The sequence below is a fragment of the Acomys minous genome, assembly GCF_964271855.1.
Source record: "Acomys minous genome assembly, chromosome: 3".
Classification (NCBI taxonomy): Eukaryota; Metazoa; Chordata; class Mammalia; order Rodentia; family Muridae; genus Acomys; species Acomys minous.
This window is the reverse complement of record NC_140485.1, coordinates 129028034-129048771: the sequence shown is the minus strand read 5'-3', so window position 1 is coordinate 129048771 and position 20738 is coordinate 129028034. Positions and strand designations below refer to the sequence as shown.

The 20738-nt window shown below is 37.9% G+C and overlaps 1 protein-coding gene across 3 annotated transcripts in view; it reads right to left on the bottom strand.

Moving 5' to 3' along the window:
* The window catches only part of SAMD5 (sterile alpha motif domain containing 5), a 400358-nt gene that overhangs the window by 143230 nt on the left and 236390 nt on the right, over nucleotides 1–20738 (bottom strand). Inside the window, exon 2 of one of the 3 annotated variants that reach the window (XM_084777517.1) lies at nucleotides 447–583. The exons of the other annotated variants lie outside the window; for them this stretch is intronic. Within the exon in view, the coding sequence (XP_084633643.1) occupies nucleotides 491–583 (93 nt within the window). The 3' untranslated portion in view covers nucleotides 447–490. Of the gene's footprint in view, nucleotides 1–446; nucleotides 584–20738 lie in introns of those variants that run through there. 3 annotated transcript variants of the gene reach the window in all.

The window sequence follows — 20738 nt, the reverse complement described above, 5'->3', positions numbered from 1 at the left end:
CAGCTAGAATGCTTGTGTTCTTATAGCAAAATGCCATAGACTGTGTGGCTAGAATGACCAATTCACTTTTCATGATTGTGTATGTTGAGAAATCAAAGACATGGTCCTCGAAATCATGCTTTTCCCAGTTTGCCATTAGCTGCATTGTGATTGTTTACTCATGTGGAAGAACGAACCAGAAAGCTTTGAGAATATTCATCTTTACTCTTATGATTCCACCTAAACCTAGTCATTGCCTCCCAAAGATCTCGTCTCCAAAGACCAATACATGAGTTATTGGGGCTTTTATATATGAATGCTGTGGAGGTACAATTCAGTCCATATTAAATTGCTGAATGGTTTGTACAGTGTTAAGCAAGGAAGTGCCTTAAGAATTCATGTAGGTCTGGGGAACAAAAACACTAAGACCAGAGAAACATGGGAAAGAGAGTGGGCCAGAAGTTAACAGCCAAAAAGGACAAGGATGCAGCTAAGCAATGTATGGTGTGTGTTAGGCACATGTTTCCAGGGATGAAACCTTCATCCAGCAGAGCTCAGAGCATCTTGGGGATGCCGGGTTCAGCAAGTTGTCCAGAGTGGGTTCCTAAGTCAAAATGAGACAAAACAGACATAAGTTCTCACCATGAAGATGAAACAATGACACCTACTCCACCAGGCAGTGGTTATTTGGTTTGAAGGGCTAAAATAAAAATGGCAGCATATGTACAGGAATGAATGTATGTCTGTGTAGGTGTATGTGAGCTTATATATATATATGTGTGTGTGTATATATATATTTATATACATATATATACACATATATATGTGTGTGTACATATATGTGGTTTTTTCTTATTAAAAATAAGTAAAGAGCTTGCGATTTTCTACTTTGACTGGAGTGAGTTTTGCTTTGTGACCATAGCTATTGATCTAGAAGCATAGGTTATTGATTTTGCCAAAGGATTTCTCATTGGCATGTGCACACCACAATGATTCACAGAGCATCCTGAGAGGTGTGAAAAGCCAGTGTGTTGGCACCATGCCTATGTCTTCCTTAGTGATCTGGCTCTGTGCCTAGCACTACCTGTGGCTCTTCCTGACTTCTCTCTGGTAGATGCTGTTAAGAGCCACCACACAGATGGTTTCTTGCATGCCCTGGTAAACAGGCAAATCTTATTGTAGCAGACCAGAAGTAGGAGGCCAAGGTTGAGTGGTATGCTCCAAGGATTTTGCAAGTCTATTCTTTCCCTGGCAAGTTCTAGAATTCTAAGAAGGTGTATTAGTTCATGACTCTCATTTCTTCCTTCATTCACTTCAGATAAATTTATCTCAGATAAATGAAGTGAGTTTTTATTGTTTAATTTTGATCTTTTTACACTATACCTGAGAACTAATTCCTGAGAGTCTGGAGACCTCAGTCCGTACTCTTCCTCAGCTGGCATGCCCTGCAGCCTTTATCATCTACTCAGTCCATGGATGAATGCTCTTGTGTTTCCCAGTGAACTTAGGTAGTCTTCAGGGTCTAACATAAAGGTAAGGGGCCAAGCTCAACATTTCAGGGAATGCCTGCAGGTTTGATACAATGTACTTTAGAAAAACATTTCTTTCCGTTATTTTCGCTCAGGGCTTTGTTTCAATGGTCAACTTTTCCCCCTTTACTGAGTCTAAGGTCAATTTAGAGCATTTGTGGTGTTATTAACGAGAGCGCTCCCCCCACCAAACTCAACTACAAAAACAATTGGTCCCTGGATAGAAGAACTGTTGGTTTAGGAGGTGTGGTCTTGTTGGAGGATGTTGGAGGATGTTGGAGGATGTTGGAGGATGTTTGTCAGTGGGGGTGGGCTTTAAGACTTCAAATGCCCATGTCAGGTCCAGTCTGGCTAGCTCATGCGCTCACTCTCCCTCTCCCTCTCCCTCTCTTGTGTATTAGGATCTATGATCTCAGCTATTACTCCCGTGCCATGCCTGCAGGCCTGTTGTCATGATTCGTGCCTTTGAAACTTGAAGCAAGCCTCCAATTACATGCTTTCTCTATAAGTTGCCTTGTTCATAGGCTCTCTTCATAGCAACGGGACAGTAACTAAGACAGTTACAATTTCAGTAAAGAAAGCTAGACTCTTACTGTTACATGGTAACATCATAAACAGAAGTGAGTGACTTGGCCTATGCGTAAGAACAGCTGAGATCAGGTAACCAATGGGTACCATTGAAAAAGATACCACTGTGGTTATTTACAATGGAAATTCAAGATCCCTTGTCTGCACATGGGCATTTTTAAGTTGCTACTATTCCTACTCGATGCTTTTAGATAAAATTCGTATGGTCAGAAGGACAAAAATTACATCTTAGTAATTATCATACAAGTAGACAATAAAGACGTTACACTGATACTACTGGCTAGAAATTAATTGTGATACTGACATTCAAACACCTCTCCTTTTCAATAAACCCACAAAAAGGAGTGATTACCATGAGTGTGATTAAACAACACCAAGGCTTGTTTTAGTACCTTTAAGACTGCAACTATTCTATTGAATGTCTACGTTCACTGATAGAAAGACTATTTGAACACACCGTAGGTAGTTACTAAATACCTCTTTTTAATCTCAGCTTCTTGTTTATGACAATTCTTTCCTTTTCATTTCACTCTAATGAAATATGCCGTTCAAGGTCTTGAATTTTATAGAGACATAACAGTACATATTTAGATGCTGGGAGCAATCCGTTTCCTCAACAGCTGGCAGAGCAGCTTAATATCTTAGCCAATCACTTGAAGCTCTGAAAGATTCAACATTCTACAGCACGGTAAAGGAGTGACCTCAGAATGCTACTGAGCCTGGAAAGCAAGATGTCCCTGCAAAAATCTTTTTTTTTTTTTTTAATATTTCAGTTTTTATGAGATGAACTTGAAGTCATTTGGTTACCAGAAGACAGACTGTTTACAGTGGGAGAGCAAAATTAGGCAGAGGAAATTGATGGTAGCTTGAAAGATAAACATTCATTAAGTTAACAAACAATTGCTCGGAAGCGTCTCTGGGGAAACAATTGGGAAGGCAGCCTTTGTGCTAGAGGCTCTGAAACAAGCAAAGTAGAATATATAACCATGTCTTTAAAAAAAAAAAAAAGAAAAAGACAGCAGTAAAAATGGACTATGTCCTACATGTGGTAGCTGACCAAACCTGTGAGTGAATGACTCCGGAGGAGCCTGCGACAAGTGGCCCTAAGGGAGTGGTACCGGAGTGGGAATTGGAATAGTGAACAATCTGTAAGGTCAAAAGGAGCAGGAGATTCGCAGGGAGCCGCTGGAAGAAAAGGATGGTAAAGACAGAGAACATACAGATGCTAGTTTGTAGGTGAAGGTAAGTACCCAGAGCTGGCTATCATGCTAAGTCAGGAAAGGATGGCTGGGGCTGACTCTAAATAGTGGAAACCTGAGAGCACGGGCATGTGTCCTGAGGGGTCAGACAATAGATGTCCTACTCCTAACTCTGTCCCTTCCTCATTATGCCTGTTTGAGTGATCTGTCCAATAAATCCACTAATGCCTCATCCATGCACTCAAGGTAAGTAACTGCCCTCACTCTGGGGGCTATAACAAACACCGAACATGATTATAACCATAGAAGAATACTGTTAGCATATTTTAAAATTACTTCTATTTTAAATGTCATCAAACGCTGTGAGCTATGGCCATGTGGACAGTGGGAACCGCTGAAGGGTTTGCATAAAGCAGGTATTACTGAGACCCCTCAGACGGAAGAGCTAATGGTGGCCCAGTCAGGAGGTCAGAGCCAAGAAGATTATAAGCTTGATGCTAGCTCTAACTACATCCTGAAAATCTACCTTAAACAGCAACAGAAACCTAATCAATAATATGAGCACGAAGAGGACAGATCATACCGTGGTGGACGAACAATATGATGGCCGATAAGATGATGGCCAGGGTTAGTGAGGGCAATGGTGAGGAAACGGCTTAGGGACATGCTGATCCAGAGCCATGACCAGAACCTGAAAACTGACTGAATTTGATACGAAAAAATTAAAAAAAAAAAACCAATGACATATGCAAGTGTCAATAAAGAAGGATCATAATTTACTGCACTATGTATGAAGTAGCTTATTTAATTAGATATACATATGTCCACATATACCACACACACACACACACACACACACACACACACACACACACACACACACACACACCACACCATAAAACCTCAAAGGCTTAGATTTTTATATAGGTTTAAAATAAGTCATTTATCAACAAGTACAAGTCATATACAGTGCAATGAGCACATATTAAAACATTCAGTACATTTCAGTGAATGCTGTATTTGTATCATATGTGCCCCCAGATCAAGATATGGCCAATGGTCAGAACATTCTTCACAGTAGAGTGGAGAGTGGGATATGACTTTCTCACATACTCTGGTGCCTCACATTTGACCATGTCCCCTGAAGGGGGAGACCTGGTGGCACTCAGAGGAAGGACAGCAGGTTACCAAGAAGAGACTTGATACCCTATGAACATATACAGGGGGAGGTAATCCCCCTCAGGAACAATCATAGGGGAGGGGAATAAGGGGAAAATGAGAGGGAGGGAAGAATGGGAGGATACAAGGGATGGGATAACCATTGAGATGTAACAAGAATAAATTAATAAAAAAAAGGGAAAAAAAGATATGGATGCCTTCAGAAAATTCTTTGAGACCTTGTCCTAGTACACTGATGCCAACCAAAGAGCAACGACCAATATAACATTTATTAAAAACCAAGAAGTTTTGCCCTCTCCAGGACTTTGTGTATGTTAAATTGTACAGTAGACAGGACTTTTATACCTTAGTTGCACTTAGCTTGTTTTGAGATTCTTCTTTGTGTTGTGTGTTGATGTTAGTGGCTAATTCATTCTGTTGTATGAGCACATCACAGGCAGTCCATTCATTTATCCTCTGTTTGAGTCTCTGTGGTAGTTTGCATGAGAATACTCCAGTATACTGGGATGTTGTGTTATGTGGGCCCTGGTAAGTGGTGCTATCTGGGTGTTTTAGGAGGCATGACCTTGCTGAAGAAAATATGTCACTGAAGATGGGCTTTAAGAGTTTAAAGACTCAGTCTTTTGAGTTAATTTGTTGGGTTTCATGCTGGCAACTCATGTTTTGAGCTGTCAAGATGTAAGACCTCAGCTTCTTCTTTCAGCCACCATGCCTTTTTCCCACCCTCAAGGATTCTAACCTTTCCGGAACTGAAAGCCCAAATAATCTCTTCCTTTTATACATTGCTTTGGTCATGTTGTGTTATCACAGCAAGAGAAAAGTAATAACACAGACCGTTTTGTTTCAGACTCATCAAGAATGCTCTGATGCATGTTTCTGTACAAACCTTTTGTTGAGATGTTCTTTCTTCTTTTCAGTCTAGGATGTTGAATTGCTGATTCACATGCCTTCCAGATTGGCTCCACCATTTTTGTACTCACATAGCCAATTCCTAAAAACTCAGACAGCTCGCGTGCCTGCCAACATTTTGGGCTGTCCATCTTTTTAGTTTTACAAAATTCAATGTCCTTATAGCGGTATTCATTTGGTTTCATTTCAAATTTCTTAGATGACCAGTAATATGTGTAATTGCTCTGAATTAGCATATTTTCTGGCTGTTAAGTTTCTCTAATATTTGCCTGCTTATATTTAAAAATAGTCATTTTATCTTTAAACATCTAGATTCTAACACTTTGTTTATACATTGTAGATAGAAGTCCCTTGACAAATATGTGTATTATAAACTTTTTATCTCAGTGTGTGGCTTGGCTATTCATTTCCTAATTGGGTCTTCTAATGAACAGAAGTATTTAATTTTAATAAAATCCAGTTTGTCAGCTTTCCCTGTAATGTTTGGTAATTCTACATCCTAGGAAGCTTTTGTGTTTTCAAGGTCATGGGGATAGTCTTTCTTTCTATTAGATGCCTCATAGCTCCAGCTTTTATGTTTAGGCTTATGACTCATCTCAGATTGCTTTTGATATACAGCATGAGATGGGGATCAAGGTTGCTTTTTCCATATGGATGCTAGCAATGCCAGCACCACTGATTGAAAATTTTCTCCTTTCTTCATTGAAGTTATTTGTTAACTTGCCAAACACTAATTGACCATATGTGTGGTGGGTCTAATTCTGCCTTTTCTATTCTGTTCTATTGATTTGTTTAACTACTCTGATGCCAATAACACAGGATCCTTTCTCTCTGGGTTCCATGTCGCTGGATGTTATAGAGTGTCTAGAAAGAAACCCAGGGTGAGTGTGGAATTGTCCTCCACAGAGAGAATGCTATCTATGTGTCAACCAATACTGGAAAACAGTTGGAGTGCCTGGAACTAGCCTCAGAGCTTGGGGTGCCATCTGAACCTTTAGAGGTTTCAATCTCCCCAATTTCCTATTTCCCTCCATCCATCCTAGTATTACCCAATTGCACCCCACAAAAGGAAGGGCTTTGTGCTTTCTCTGTTATTGTTATTTTTGGCAACATAGAACTTTCCATTTCTTTTAAAATTGTTGTCACACTACTGAACATAAAAACCCCTTGAAGTATTTATATTTGTGTATATAGCACCAAGCAGATTGCTTGGCACATATAAAAGAAATTAAAGATATGGCTGTTATATGAATGATAAAAATCAGTTAAATCATTTCACAGTCATAACATTAAAACTTCATGCAGTGAATACATTTATTTGCTTCAAGTATATGGTTTGTCAAACATAGACATGTAGAAATGTGAACAACTATGCTCATGTCATGATTCATGTTAGATGTTTAGGAGGGATATATTAAACAGAGGTATATAATTTCATAACCTTAATACTGATAGTGATAAATATGCATTTTTAATGATTTATTTATTTTTATGTTTTGCATGTGTGAGTACATGCATGTTCGTATGTGTAGCATGCACATGCCTGGTACCTGCATAGGCCAGAAGAGGGAGCCAGATTCCCTGGAGCTGAGCTACAAATGGTTTGTAAACCATCACATAGGTGCTGAGAACTGAAACTAGGTCCTCTGCAAGAGCAATACAGGTGCACTTAACTCCTGAGCCATGTTTCCAAGGCCCCCTCCAAGTATTCAGTTTAATGTGATTTAATATGCAAATGCACTAACACAAATCTGTTTAGTTATACACATTTTTTCCATTCCCTCTATTAATAAAAACTTAACCCAATCCGATAAAACTTTTGGTTGGATTTTTTTCTTTCATCTTATAAAAGGACAAATATTTGTTACAATAATATACCAATCTTTTTTAGATATTGTATCTCCTTATTAATATGTTATAAGTGCTATTTCTTGATTTTGTTTATTATAAGGAGTACTATTCCTAGTGCTGTTTCAAACATTAGCAGCTGAAACTTTTTACATTAAACCTCCACTCACTAACATAGTTATGTCCAGTAACTACTCTGACAAGAATATTTTGAGACTCCTTTTTTAAAAAGAAGGATTTGATGCATAATGTATGGGAATTGTTTCCTTTTGAGCTATATCACAAGGGATTGTGGTGTAGAAGGAAATCCTTGGCATTATACTGATCGCATCTACAGTCTATGTAGTACACAAATTCAAATTACCAAGCAAGGCAGAATCCAGAAAAAGTTCTCAATACTCATAATCCTAGCATATTTTAAGGTGTTTATATAATCTGAGTTGTGCTTTTAATAACAATTTAATACTTTCTCACAATCCATTAAGTGTAATAGTACAGAGGTTTAATGTATCTATGGGTGGAATTAAATGCATTTACATGGCAATGGGGTTTTATATAATGTTGTAATATGCTTTAAAAACATGAAATTAAACAATAGTTCCAGAAATTATATATCTTGAGCAGACTATTATGTCAGGTTAAGTAGTTTTAAAGGTTTTTTTTTTAATAGAAAAATGAGTGAAATACAAGAATAAATAATATTCACTGAATAATTTTAAAACTTTAAATATTTTAAAACCTTACTAGTTTTTAAACTTTACTATACCAACAATCCTGGGTATAGGTGTCACATAGTGGAGGCTTCTTAACCTATGGGTCATGATCCCGTTAGGGGGTCACAATGACCTTTTTACAGGGGTCATATACCAGAGATTCTGCATATCAGATATTTATATTGATTCATGATAGTTGCAGTTATGAAGCAGCAATGAAATAATTTTATCATTGAGGTAACCACAAAATGAGGAATCGTATCAAAAGGTCACAGTGCTAGGAAGTTGGAAAACCACTGATGTACTCTAATGTTTACTTAAGAATAATAGGATTTAAATATTTAAATATTCACTTGACACATTAAAATAAATACTTGGCATTAAAGAAAACACCTTGGGAGGATGGATAGTATTTTTTCAATAGTTCTGTAATAGCTCAGATATTTTGAAGATAAATACCCCACCTCGAAAGCCAAAACTGAAGGACTCACCCTTCACGATTGCAATATTTACTGTGAAGACCCAAAACACTGAGGCACAGGGAGAGCAATAAAACACAGGATAGACCTGAGAGTCCAAATGCAGACTTACAAAAAAAGGAGACTATTTTTCTATAAATACGTGCAATAAATATTGTCTAATAGAAAGCTAACAAACAGGGAGCTGGAGTCACTGTTCCCTTATATTTCCCTCTCAGCTTCCTCTCCGCCATGGAATATAAACTACCAGAACCCAGACAGAAATGTACATATACTTGTATATACTTTCAAACACACAAATACATTTTTTTTTAACATTTACTGAAGTGTCTTTGAGTTTTATTTAACGCCCTCTTTTAGGTTCTGGGTTCAGCCAGTCCCACAATGATTGAGTTGCCATGGGCCTTTGGGTTGCTTTTTGGCTATGAACGTGTCTCAGGCTTTCCTCCCCTGGATGCTCTTCAGTTTTAAGGTGTATTAGTCAGGTATGCGTGTGTTTGCTGAGTTAAACCTGACTTCATACATGATGGCTGCACTGCAATTCTCCATCAGCAAATGGCTCATTCTAGCCTTCCCCCCTTTGCTTCTCTGTAACTCCTCCCTCCAACATGCAAATAAAACCCTGGCCAGCCTGCCCCTGCTGTTCACCATTCGTTTGCATAATTTTTCTGTTTTAGTACACAAGGGTAGTAATTTCAACTGCAATACAAAGCTCATGGACTGTTCAGTTTGCATTTAGCTTATCATCTCCACTCACCCTAACGTTATGCAGCCTGGCAACGTTCCCCACAGCCTACATCAGTAAGGTTATATAGTACATGCAAAAAAAAAAATTCCTTCATCATTCTATGTTTCATCCTGAAATTCCATAATCTTCTAAGTGATTTTTAAGTTTGCATGTACTAGGAGTCCATGTGCTTTAGGATTACTAGGCTTTAGTGAATGCACAAATCATGTACAGTCCCCTACGTGATGGCTTTGCTGCCCTAAACAAGAGTCTTCTACAATTCTTCTATTGAACTCTACAGTAGCTTCAGACCCTTAACACCCATCAGTCTTTCTTACCACCTCAATCATTAATACAATTTGAAGTCATATAATATAAAGTCAGTTTAGACTAGCTCTTTTTTACTGAGTATTAGGCATGCTGATTTCTCTGCAACCTGCAATGGCTTCTAGCCTATTTCCTTTATATCGATGGTATCCCCCAGGATAGACGTACCACAGTTTGTGTATACATTTATCTATTAGAGGACATTTTCCGGTTTATGATGATAGTGAATAGAGCTTCTATAAACTGTTATGTGCTCATTTATAATCTTTTCAGGTGACTTGACTGATTGTTTAGGAATGTAAGTATTAGATTGCATGATTTAACTAAACATACCTTGAAAGATACTTCCAAATTATCTTTCCAAGTGGCTGCTACATTTTACATTTTCACCAGTAATGAGTGAGAGTGCCTGTAATCTTGTATTCATGCCAGTGTCTGCTATTATCACTTTTTAAATTTTTTTATTATATTATGTATAGAGTAGCATCTCCTTATAAATTAAATTTCCATTTTCTCCATGAGGAAACCACAACAAATAGTCCAAGCTGAAGGACTGAGTTTTAACAAAATGGCTAGCCAGCTCTTCTCAAAACTGTCAGAATTATTATCAACAAGAAAAATATGAGCAGCTGTTATCATCAAAAGAATGGTAACTAAAGGTGATATGACATCTTGGATGGAAACTTGGGACATAAAAAGGATATCCAGTAACCAAGGTATAACATCTGAATAAAGTATAGACCTTAGTAGTAGCAATGACATATTGAAAATATTTGCTCAATTATAATAAATATATCAAACTAATAAGATATTAGCAATAGATAGAGGAAGTCTAGGTAGGTTATATAGAAAGCACTCTTTTAAAAATGTATTTATTAGTTTATGTGTGTGTGCTGGGGTTGGGTGCACACAATAGAATACATGTGCAGGTCAGAGGAGGACTGGATGGTGGGAGCTTGTTCTTTCTTTCTACTATATGGATCTTGAGATCAAAGTCAGGTTAACATCTTGGAGGCAAGCATATTCTGCTGAACCGTAGTGGTAGACCTAAAACAGCATTCCTTATAATAATTTCAGTGAATCTAAAAGTATTCCTAATTTATTAAAATCTCATTATAGAAATCATTCCCTAAACATCTTTTAAAGATAAAAATCACATCCAAGGCCAAGGCCAAGCTGATGTAAAGTTGACATCCATTGGGTATATAGGATGATGATTTTTCAGTGGAAAATCTTTTTCAGATGTTATATGTAACTCAGTGGCAATCTGTATTATGCTTCTGTGAGCTAAGACCTTATTCGCTACGCAGGACTTACCATTTTCAAGACACATTCCAAACACGTTACAATCCTATCCATTATGCAGTATCACCTCTAAAAAGTGACTGAACTGAATTAGAGACTCTTATTCCGAAAGCATACACAGGCTTTTCTCCAACAAAAAGATACAAACTCCTATGAGATAAGCATTGATGTGTTAGGTTAATACAAATCCCCGTATTTGATAATCACATTTGGGTAAGAAAAATAACTCTTAGGTATTTCATAATTAACTTGATAGTCAACTTTTATTTCTCAAGATATGATTATAGGTTCACATATGTTAATTTTTACTCAAGAAAAATGCTAAACTATTCAGGAATATCCTTGTTTTAGTATTTAGTTTTACATTTTATTGGTGTCATAAATAAACTCTCCCCATTGTTGCTATCAGCTTCCAACATAATTTAGGTAGCCTTAATCAAAATGTTAATATATTAAATATCTACAGGGTTCTGTTTTAATATAAATATTACAGCATAAATATTTTGAAAACAAAGAATTTAGAATTGTGAACCTGTAGGGCAGACATCTGTCACTTTAGTGTCTGGCATTTCCAATAAACTCATCCATGCAGCTCTGATTCCTTCATCAAAGAGGAATCTGAGCTGCTTGGGTTGACATCCAAGCATACTTTTTTTTTCAAATTACTGCTTCACACTGAAAGAAAAGCCCTATTAGCCATTCATTGAATACTAATGTCATCCTTGATATAAGCCAAACATGTTTTTCTTTGATAGCTGGGGAAGAAACACACAAGGAGCCTTTAAATGGCCAAATGAGCTATGTAGCTAGGTGCACTTAACTTATTCTGCCTTCCCTGCAAAAATGTGCTGTGACTATTGTGAACCCAATGCATGTGTGTTGCTTCAGAGAAGGTCCTCCATGCTTGACTAAGCCTGGCAGGGATGTCTCGAGTCATAAGTCAGTCAGAAGCAAGTACAAGACTTTTATATATGAAAAATATTAAATATATATACATATATTTGCTTCATGAAACACTTCATATTCATTGATCACAACTGCTACTGAAGAAAATTGCTCTCTGTTTGCTGCCACCATAGGATACCATCATTACTGAAGATTGAGAAACCTGTCAATGGCAATTTAAGACTCAGCCCAATTGTAGTATCCAAGCACAGCATAAGTGGATTTTTAAAAAAATTTCTATTTGTGCTTCTCATCAATACTTATTCATACCCACTAGTCCCTGGCTTACATGGAAAATTCAGTGCAACAACTGCTTTAACTCTGTGGTGGTTCTAATAAAAAACGACCCTTGTAGACATATATTTGAATGCTTGATCACCAGGGAGTGGAACTGTTTGAAAGGATTAGAAGGATTAAGAAGTGTGGCCTTGTTGGAGTAGGAGTGACCTGTTAGAGAAAGTGTGTCATTGGGGTGTGCTTTGAGGTTTCAAAAAACCCAATTCAGGCCTAGTTGGTATCTCTCTCTCTCTCTCTCTCTCTCTCTCTCTCTCTCTCTCTCTCTCTCTCTCTCTCTCTCTCTCTCTCTCTTCCCGCCTATGGATCAGGGCGTAGCTCTCAGATAGTGCTCCAGCACTTGCCTGCATGCTGCCATGCTCCCCACTATCATGATAATTGACCAAACCCCCAAAAGTATAAGCAAGCCCCCAATTAAACAGTTTATCTTATCAGAGTTGCCTTGGTCATGGTGTATCGTCACAGCAATAGAACACTGGCTAAGATACGCTGTATGGAAGTTGATTTCAGACATCATCAAAATCCGGTATTTACAAAGTCACTTTTAGAAATCTCCTCATCTATCCTAGGGGAGAAAAGTCTATTTTTGTGGACTTTACACCTGCTATTTGGAAGAGCTGTCTTCCTTCTGCATGGAAAATATTCCATTCCTTTTTAAGTAAATGAAGCCCAATTCTATTTTCACGGGTAGTTTGAAGAATAAATTAGCCATACCATTGAGACACTTCTGTAACAAAAGTCTTATGGCTTTTGCCCATGCCACAAATCTCATGTCCTTTTAATGGCTATGAAAATATACTTTTCAGAATTATTCTGAAGCTTATTTGGCTAATATTACATCATAACTTGTGGCTAAACTGTTATGGTTGTCGGTTTCCCGTTTTTAATTACTTTTCCCCTCTAGTACACTTTCAGGAAATTACTCAACTCTGTCTACATGCAACGTAACTAAGATTGGAGGCAAACATCCTTGGGAATATTTTGTTAAAAACATTGTACCTGCATTTTTATTTTATGTCTGTGTAGTGTCTGTGCACCACTTGCAGTCAGTTCCTGAGCTGGCCAGAAGAGGGGGTCAGCTCCCATGATACTAGAGTTACAGACAATTATGAGGTCTTCTAGAGGAACAGCCAGGACTCTTAAATACATAGCTAGCTCACTCTAGCTCCAACTGACAAGTATTTTAAATTTTTGGAGCTGGAAATCAAAGAATGGGTATGTCTGCAGAGTACAGTTTATTGTACCTTATAGCTAAGCTATCAAGTCAAATACATAGACTATTCTAAGCCAGTTCATGCTTAAAGGCAAGATTCTCCTTTTACCTCTGCTTTAGAAGAGATTTAAAAAGCGAGTAAGTTAAAAACAAATTGGAAAAAAAAAACCATAGTGGCAACAATGATCAATCAAAAAGAAGTCCAATGTGTAATTTCCAATTTGGAAATGCAACCATGTCACTCTTACGCTAACAATCAGCTGATCTGTGCAGTTTCCACATCTGCCCCCCTCCATTAAGAAAGTTTAAATCCAAGGCAAATACATGGTTTGCCTGATGAAATTCAGAAACTAGAGTCTTGCTTCAAGACCTCTTCACTAGGTATGCACAATATATTCTGAAGCAGTGAGGATACTCATTTAAATCTACCACAATAGAGCATATGAGCTTACATTTGTGGCGCACAATGACGTTTTGAGCTTCCGCATGAATAAATTAGACCGCAGATCACTATATTCATGCACATGAAAATAACATAAGCGTAATGAAGCTTCCAATGTAAAAAACAAAATTAGTGTTTTTCAAGGATAATGGATTCTTGTGTGATATTTACAATTAAGTAAACAAAAACAGGGGCACTATGTTACAAGCAGGTATCTCAAATTTAATTGTTGTAACTGTTATAAGGCCATTGGAACTGGCTAAAACAAAAGAGAACACCGGAGCAAGGCTGCTGGGTAACAGGCTGGATAACAAGGATAAGCAGGCTGAGGAGACACTGAACAGAACCCAAATGTCTTCACTTCCTAAAGTGTGAGAGTTGAAAGCAAACTGAAACTATGATTTTGAAAAGCGAGTGAACATTCCAGATGGAGTCACAAAGTCAATTTGTTGGGCTGGAGGGGATTAGATGGACTTGGAGAACAGCCAGGATACATACCTCCTTATCACTATCATTGCAAGAGACACCAGGAGAATTCCATGTCCTGTAGACTATAATTATGTAGCGAAATCAAGAGGTCTTTATTTTAAATTCTTGACTTAGAAAGGAAGAATTTATCAAAAGTTATTATCTGACAGAAATCAAATGAACAATCTATTGGGACTTCCTTATGAGAAAACTGTTAACAACTAATGCTTTTTTTTTCTCCACTGTGTGTCTTAGCATCTCGAGGAATACCTAAACATTTTATACCTCATTATATCTATTAATTAGTCTTTTAAACGCCACTCTACTATATATTCAACATTGTCGAAGACAATGTTTCTCAACTTGTGGGTCTGGACTTTTTTTTTTTGGTTCAATTCTGCATATCAGGCATTTACATTATGATTCATAACAGTAGCAAAATTACAGTTATAAAGTAGCAATGAAATAATTTTATGGTTGGGGTTCACCACAACCTGAGGAACTATATTAAAGGACTCAGCATCAGGAAGGCTTAAGTGTTTTGTGCACAGATGAAAAGCGTGCTTGTGACACCTAGGATGCCCCTTGTCATGAAATTCTCAACATTAAGGAATGTTCGGAGTCTTAAGTGCTGAACCATAATGCTGAGAGACATGTGGAATGCCAAAATAAGGCTGACTAATACTTTTTCTATGATGGCCAGGATTTGAAAACAAGGCTGATTTATGAAGGTTTAGAAAAGAAACCAGGTTGTCTGTCCTCAGGCCTATAAGAAATGGCCCCTATCAATGAAGGTCCAAGCAGAGGCAACTGTTGGCCAAGGCCCAGGGTCTAAGACATCCAGAGCTGGAAATGGAGCTTAAGGAGTTCAGGGGCAGGAGTCCAATTCTGAGACAAGTGAGGTGGGTAAGGAAGGCAGATGAGGCCCCGGGATCCCAACACATCCCTTTAGATCTCTAAGTAGCACAAGTCCAGAACTGGGTCTGAAGGAAAGCACAGACCTTAAAAGATTCGGGCTTATTTGGAGGGAAGGATGGCAATCAATGTGTTTGTGCCTTGCTTTTTAAGACTCAGGTAGATGTAATCAGGCCATATGCAGGAAGCAAGAGGAACTTTGTTCTCAAGTAGTTGGAGGCAATAACTTTACAAGTAATTGAACAATCTGCTGAAAAAAACATGTTATGGCGCCTTAAATTTTACAATCATTCAAATGAAAATAAGCAGTTTAAAAGGAAGCTGATGCTATCTTTTTTATGTTCATTTTAGAAGGTGTGTGTAATCACATGTACAATGCAGTTTGATTTAGCTAGAGCTATGGACTTGACATTATCAGACTGTGATTAATTTGATTTAATGAACTTCAAGAGAGTGGGGGCCTGGATTTTTTTTTATTGCTAGTCCCCTTCAGTCTGTAAAAGAAAAGCTACCATCTCATGGTATTTAGTGGAGATACTTTGTATTTAGTGGAAAGAATGTGGCACCTGGCTAGTTATCCCCTGCATTAGATGGCATCATTTGTGTTGTCTAGAAAGAAAAATTCAGGGCATGCCTCTGAAATTCAATTCACTGTGATAATTACTGCATTTGCAAACCTACCAGGCAGCTTAATATAAAACACATCAATGAAATTAGTAGGGTCTAGCAGTAAACAAAACATACATTCAGATGTCATAGGGGTTAATAAGAAAATTTTCAGTTTTTATGGGAAATCAAACAAACGATAAGATTGCATTGTTTGGGCAGATAACCCAAGGAAGCCACACGTGGCTTATAACAACCTTGCAGGTGTGTTTTATGGACTGATCAGAGTGGCAGGGGGAAGCTGGTTATGGAAAGGGCATCTACCAATAACTATGGCCATCTACCAAGCCACGGTTAATTATGAGTACAGAAGATACTATCCCTCTGCGTGTCTTGTGGTCAAGAAAAGAAACCAACACTTTAAAAGTTAGAATCCCTTCCATTTAAGAAAGTTAATTCTACTTCAAATAGAACTATCTTTGGAATATTTGTTCCCTTTGATCACTTGCAGCGTAGACGGGAGATGTATTCAGGGAAGGCAGTCAAGTAAGACACAGGAAGAATTGGGTAGAAATGAATGCTTTTCTCAGTCACGCCACTGGGCCCATGCCTTTTCTGTCCTCATTCTGTTTTGTTTTTTCTTAACCTTTTTTATTATTTGAAAATGTCATACATGTATACAATGTATCTACATCATTTCAACCACAACTGACCCCAGAGGGACTGACCATATTTTCTTATCTCTCTCTCCCAACTTCCAACTTCATCACTCATTTGCTGTTTATTTGTTTGTTTGTTTTAACCAACTGAGTCCAGTTAATGCAAACAATTGAGATGTAATATGAATAAATTAATAAAATATATTTTAAAAAAAAGAAAATCTCAAAGAATTAATAAAACATATTTTGGAAAAGTTCAGCGTGGAGTGGGGAGGGCCTCACAGACTCTGTCCTCATTCTGACTCTGGATTTCTGTCCCAGACTCTGCTCTGCCCTGCGGACCTCCGGCAGCAACACAAGGTAGGCAAATGAGACTGCGGTAAGGTTTTTATTTTAGACTTGATCTCTTGAAATTTGCTATTGATAGCATGTTATCAATAGCACTTATTTCATGGCTCCATAGAGAAAACTAGGTGAAAGCACAAAGAAAAATACATCACAAAAAAAGCCCCAATAATTAATTAAATCTCATTGTCAGTTAATCAAAAAGCGCAATGGGGGAAAAACTATGATTATCCTTAAAATTGAACACTTCTCAAACTAGTGTATGCCAGTTTGTGTTTGATGTATTCTGAAGTTCGACGCTGGCACAAGTTCTGTTGGTGTCTGTTCATGTCAATGTGTGTGATACTCTTTTAATACTAACAGGAACAAGTGAGGCTAGCTCCCAAGACTTTCCAACTTCATATGCAGAATCTATGGTTTGTAACTGCCACCAAATAACGCTGGAGACACACAAAATGTCACAGTCATTGTTCCGTTCCCTGGCTCAAACACAATCAATAGTATGAAAATCTGTGTTACATATAAACTGGAATACCATATACAACATCCATTGAATAGCCATACAATGAGAAGTCCCCAGACATGGCAAGAATTAAATATTTTTTAAACTTACTGCTTCAGCTTTTATCTACAATTAAGTATAAAGGACTCTATAGTTTATATTTCAGTTACACATGCACACACATACACACACACACACACACACACACACACACACACACACACACACGCCCCTAAGTAATATCATCTATCACAAAACAGCTCCATCAGACACTGGATTAGGGGGACACCATAACACAATGGCAGCATGTTAGCAGAACATGATTGTTAATTTAATGAGAGCTCAGAATTCATTAGTAAGGGACCATTTGGTGGGCGAAGATTTTAAATTTTGCATAAAAAGCTCTTTCATATCAATGGCCTCCTATTTTTCAGACTCTCTTCCTTAAGCTCCTGGAGGTCATGGCAATTTTTTTTTTAAACAAAGCCTTTGCTCTGTGTCTCTAATCCTCTCTGAGTAAGCAAATAAGTAATCCTTTTAATCACCAGGGCTGATACAACCCTATTGGTGAGACATCAGATAGTCCGCTGCCAATTCTAGGAGAATAATTTCCACAACCAGGGAGGAATGCAGGGTAAGCATCTTCATATAGGATGTCATGGCTGAATTAAGAGGCACTGTGTCAGGAGCAGAGATGGATTATGATTTTATTGCATTATAATCCATGGCATCATTAACTTGGATGGCATGTCCATATATGCATATCTCCCTCACGAGCAGTGGCTGTGTGCAGACAAGTGGCACCATTTATATAGCTCCACGAGAGTGAAGAGAGACCACAGCTGACCACAACTTTTAAGCATGAAATACTGTGCCTGCCATAAAGTGTTGGGACTCTGTCATATTCCCTAAATGGAGCCATTAAAATTAATCTTTTTCAACCTTTAGGCCCAGTGCTGAACATATTTATTTTCTTTGACCTCTTCCAATGGGTGACTTCTGGACATTTATTCTTTGTAGTTGGCTTTTTTTTTTTTTTAACCTTATCTCAAAGAGCTCCCTGGGATTTTATAAAATAGAATTATCAGACCTGAATGCATTCCATCAACAGCTCTTAAGGCAGTTTCTGAAAAAAAAGTGCATACATATGTTTTTGCAATAATGCTAAGCTCTACTTTTGTTTCACATTGCCTGTTGTCTTCCATGTCTTCATGTCAGATAGAAAAAATAAGGGTGGGGCATTCTTTTGCATTCTTTTCTAGTATCATGAGAGATTTAATATAATCATCGTCACCATCACCATCAATGTTACAGCTAATCCTTCAGTGAGCGTATGAAGAGCAGCAGGTCCTAATTCCATGACATACATACGTTTGTACGCAACTTACATATATTTTGCGTAAATGATAATTCTACAGCGGAAATGTAATTAATATCTTATGCATGAATTACTTCAATTCTAACTATCCTGGGACAGGGCTTCTGTAATTTTCCTTATTTATAGACGAATGAACTGAATGAAGCACAGAGAAGTTGTGTTTTTGTTCAAGGTCTAGCAAGTGGCAGAAGCAGACAGAGTGCTGTCAATAACAGCAGGGTACACCAAGACCTTGTAGACTTTGGTTCTGAGTGAGAGGACGCTAATATAAATGCACTGTTTGAAGCCCTTAGCTAGGCTTCAGTGTCATAATGTGTCCAGATTGGAACTAAATAACAACAACAACAACAACAACAACAACAAAATGCTCTTGAGGTATCTGATTTTTGATTGCTTAATACTAGTATTTTTGCTGCTTATGTTAATGTTGATGATTTACAAATCAAGAGACTATATCCAAAAAAACCAACCAAACAAAAATCTTAAAAGCAGCCGGGCGTGGTGGCACATGCCTGTAATCCCAGCACTCGGGAGGCAGAGGTAGGTGGATCTCTGTGAGTTCGAGGCCAGCTTGGTCTACAAAGTGAGTCCAGGACAGCCAAGGCTACACAGAGAAACCCTGTCTCGAAAAACCAAAAAAAAAAAAAAAAAAAAAAAAAAAAAAAAAAAAAAAAAAAAAAAGAAAAAAAAGAAAGAAAGAAAGAAAGAAAGAAAAGAAAAACCAAGAGACTATGGACACCTTTAGGTTGTGTAACACACGGGTTGTCCTTGTTCTGGTGACCGACCGGCAGTACTGTCTTGCATTTGTTATCTTTTCATTGAACAAAATACACTTTTGCTTTACGTTTAATGAGTCTACAATACTTTCCGCAGAATAATCAAATATCTAAAGGACAGTTGAATGAGTAGTAGAGCCAGCATAGCAGATGTGCAAAGCTGGAAGATTGCAAGGCTTCTTAAAATTGGCCACGGAGTTTCTAAAAGTTTAAAGACAGCCTGGAATAATTTTTCCCTGAGTGTGTTTTTGTCACTTTTTAAGAGGAAGTTACTGTTATTTGAATAAGTTAATTATTTTAAGATTTTTTAGTAGCTTATATGCTATAGAAACAGAAAGTAAAATCCATCTCGATTTCTTCACTTCTTCACTTCACTAGTGTGAATATTTCAATAATTCCTCATAAATCACTGATTTACAAGGTTTAGTTATAAACAATGAGTCCATACCTGACTTTGGGAATATTTCTATAAGGAGTTTTTAAATGTAACAGACATAATTCAAGTATTAAATCATGGCCTGGTTTCATGGCTCACACCTTTAAACTCAGTACTTGAGGGCCAGAGACAGGCGGATCTCTATGAGTTTGAGGCCAATCTGGCCTATATAGCAAGTTTCAGGCTAGCCAAGGTCACATAGTAAGATCCAGGCTCCAAGGTAGAAAGAAAGGAGGGAGGGAGGGAGGGAGGGAGGGAGGGAGGGAGGGAGGGAGGGAGGGAGGAGCTGCTAGTGACACTAGCAGAAGGTCAGCACGCAGACATCACGATCTGACAGGAAGTGAGTCTAAAGCAGGTAAGGCTTGTGGAGCCCCAGCTGAACATTAAGCTCAGCTTCTGTTGAACTAAAAAGAACGTCTTCTTCTTGTTTTATCTATCGTCATAGGAAAGTGACAATGTATCACAGAAGCTAGCACGAGCAGTGCCATGGAAGCGGGATTAGGGTTACTACAGAACAACATGAGTGTCTTTGTTTAGAATTGGCCCTAAGAGCTATTGATACCACAGGCTCAGAATTCCCAGTGTCTGAACTGTGAGAGTTTAAAAGCTAAGTTTAAACTGAACAAGTCCCAAGCTATGTTCCTGCCCTCCCTCCAACCCCCCAGACCTAGAACCCACATCTGTTTTCTCCTTTCTCTGTGGCTATCTTTGGTCAGCAATTACTTACTGTCCCTTAAACAAAAAGATGATGATGCGCTTCCGAGGCATGGCTTTGGCTTCAAAGAGCTTGGAATTTGACAGACCCTCTTAGCCCTGAGTATGGTTTAAGACATTCTATAGTAAATAATATAATTATTTATTATTTGCCTGGCAGAAATGTTTTCATAATATCATTCATTTCATGTTTTTCTTAATTAAGGCAAACTAAGAGTGGCATCTAAGAAAGATAACTCTATACACAGAGAGCCTCAGTGAAG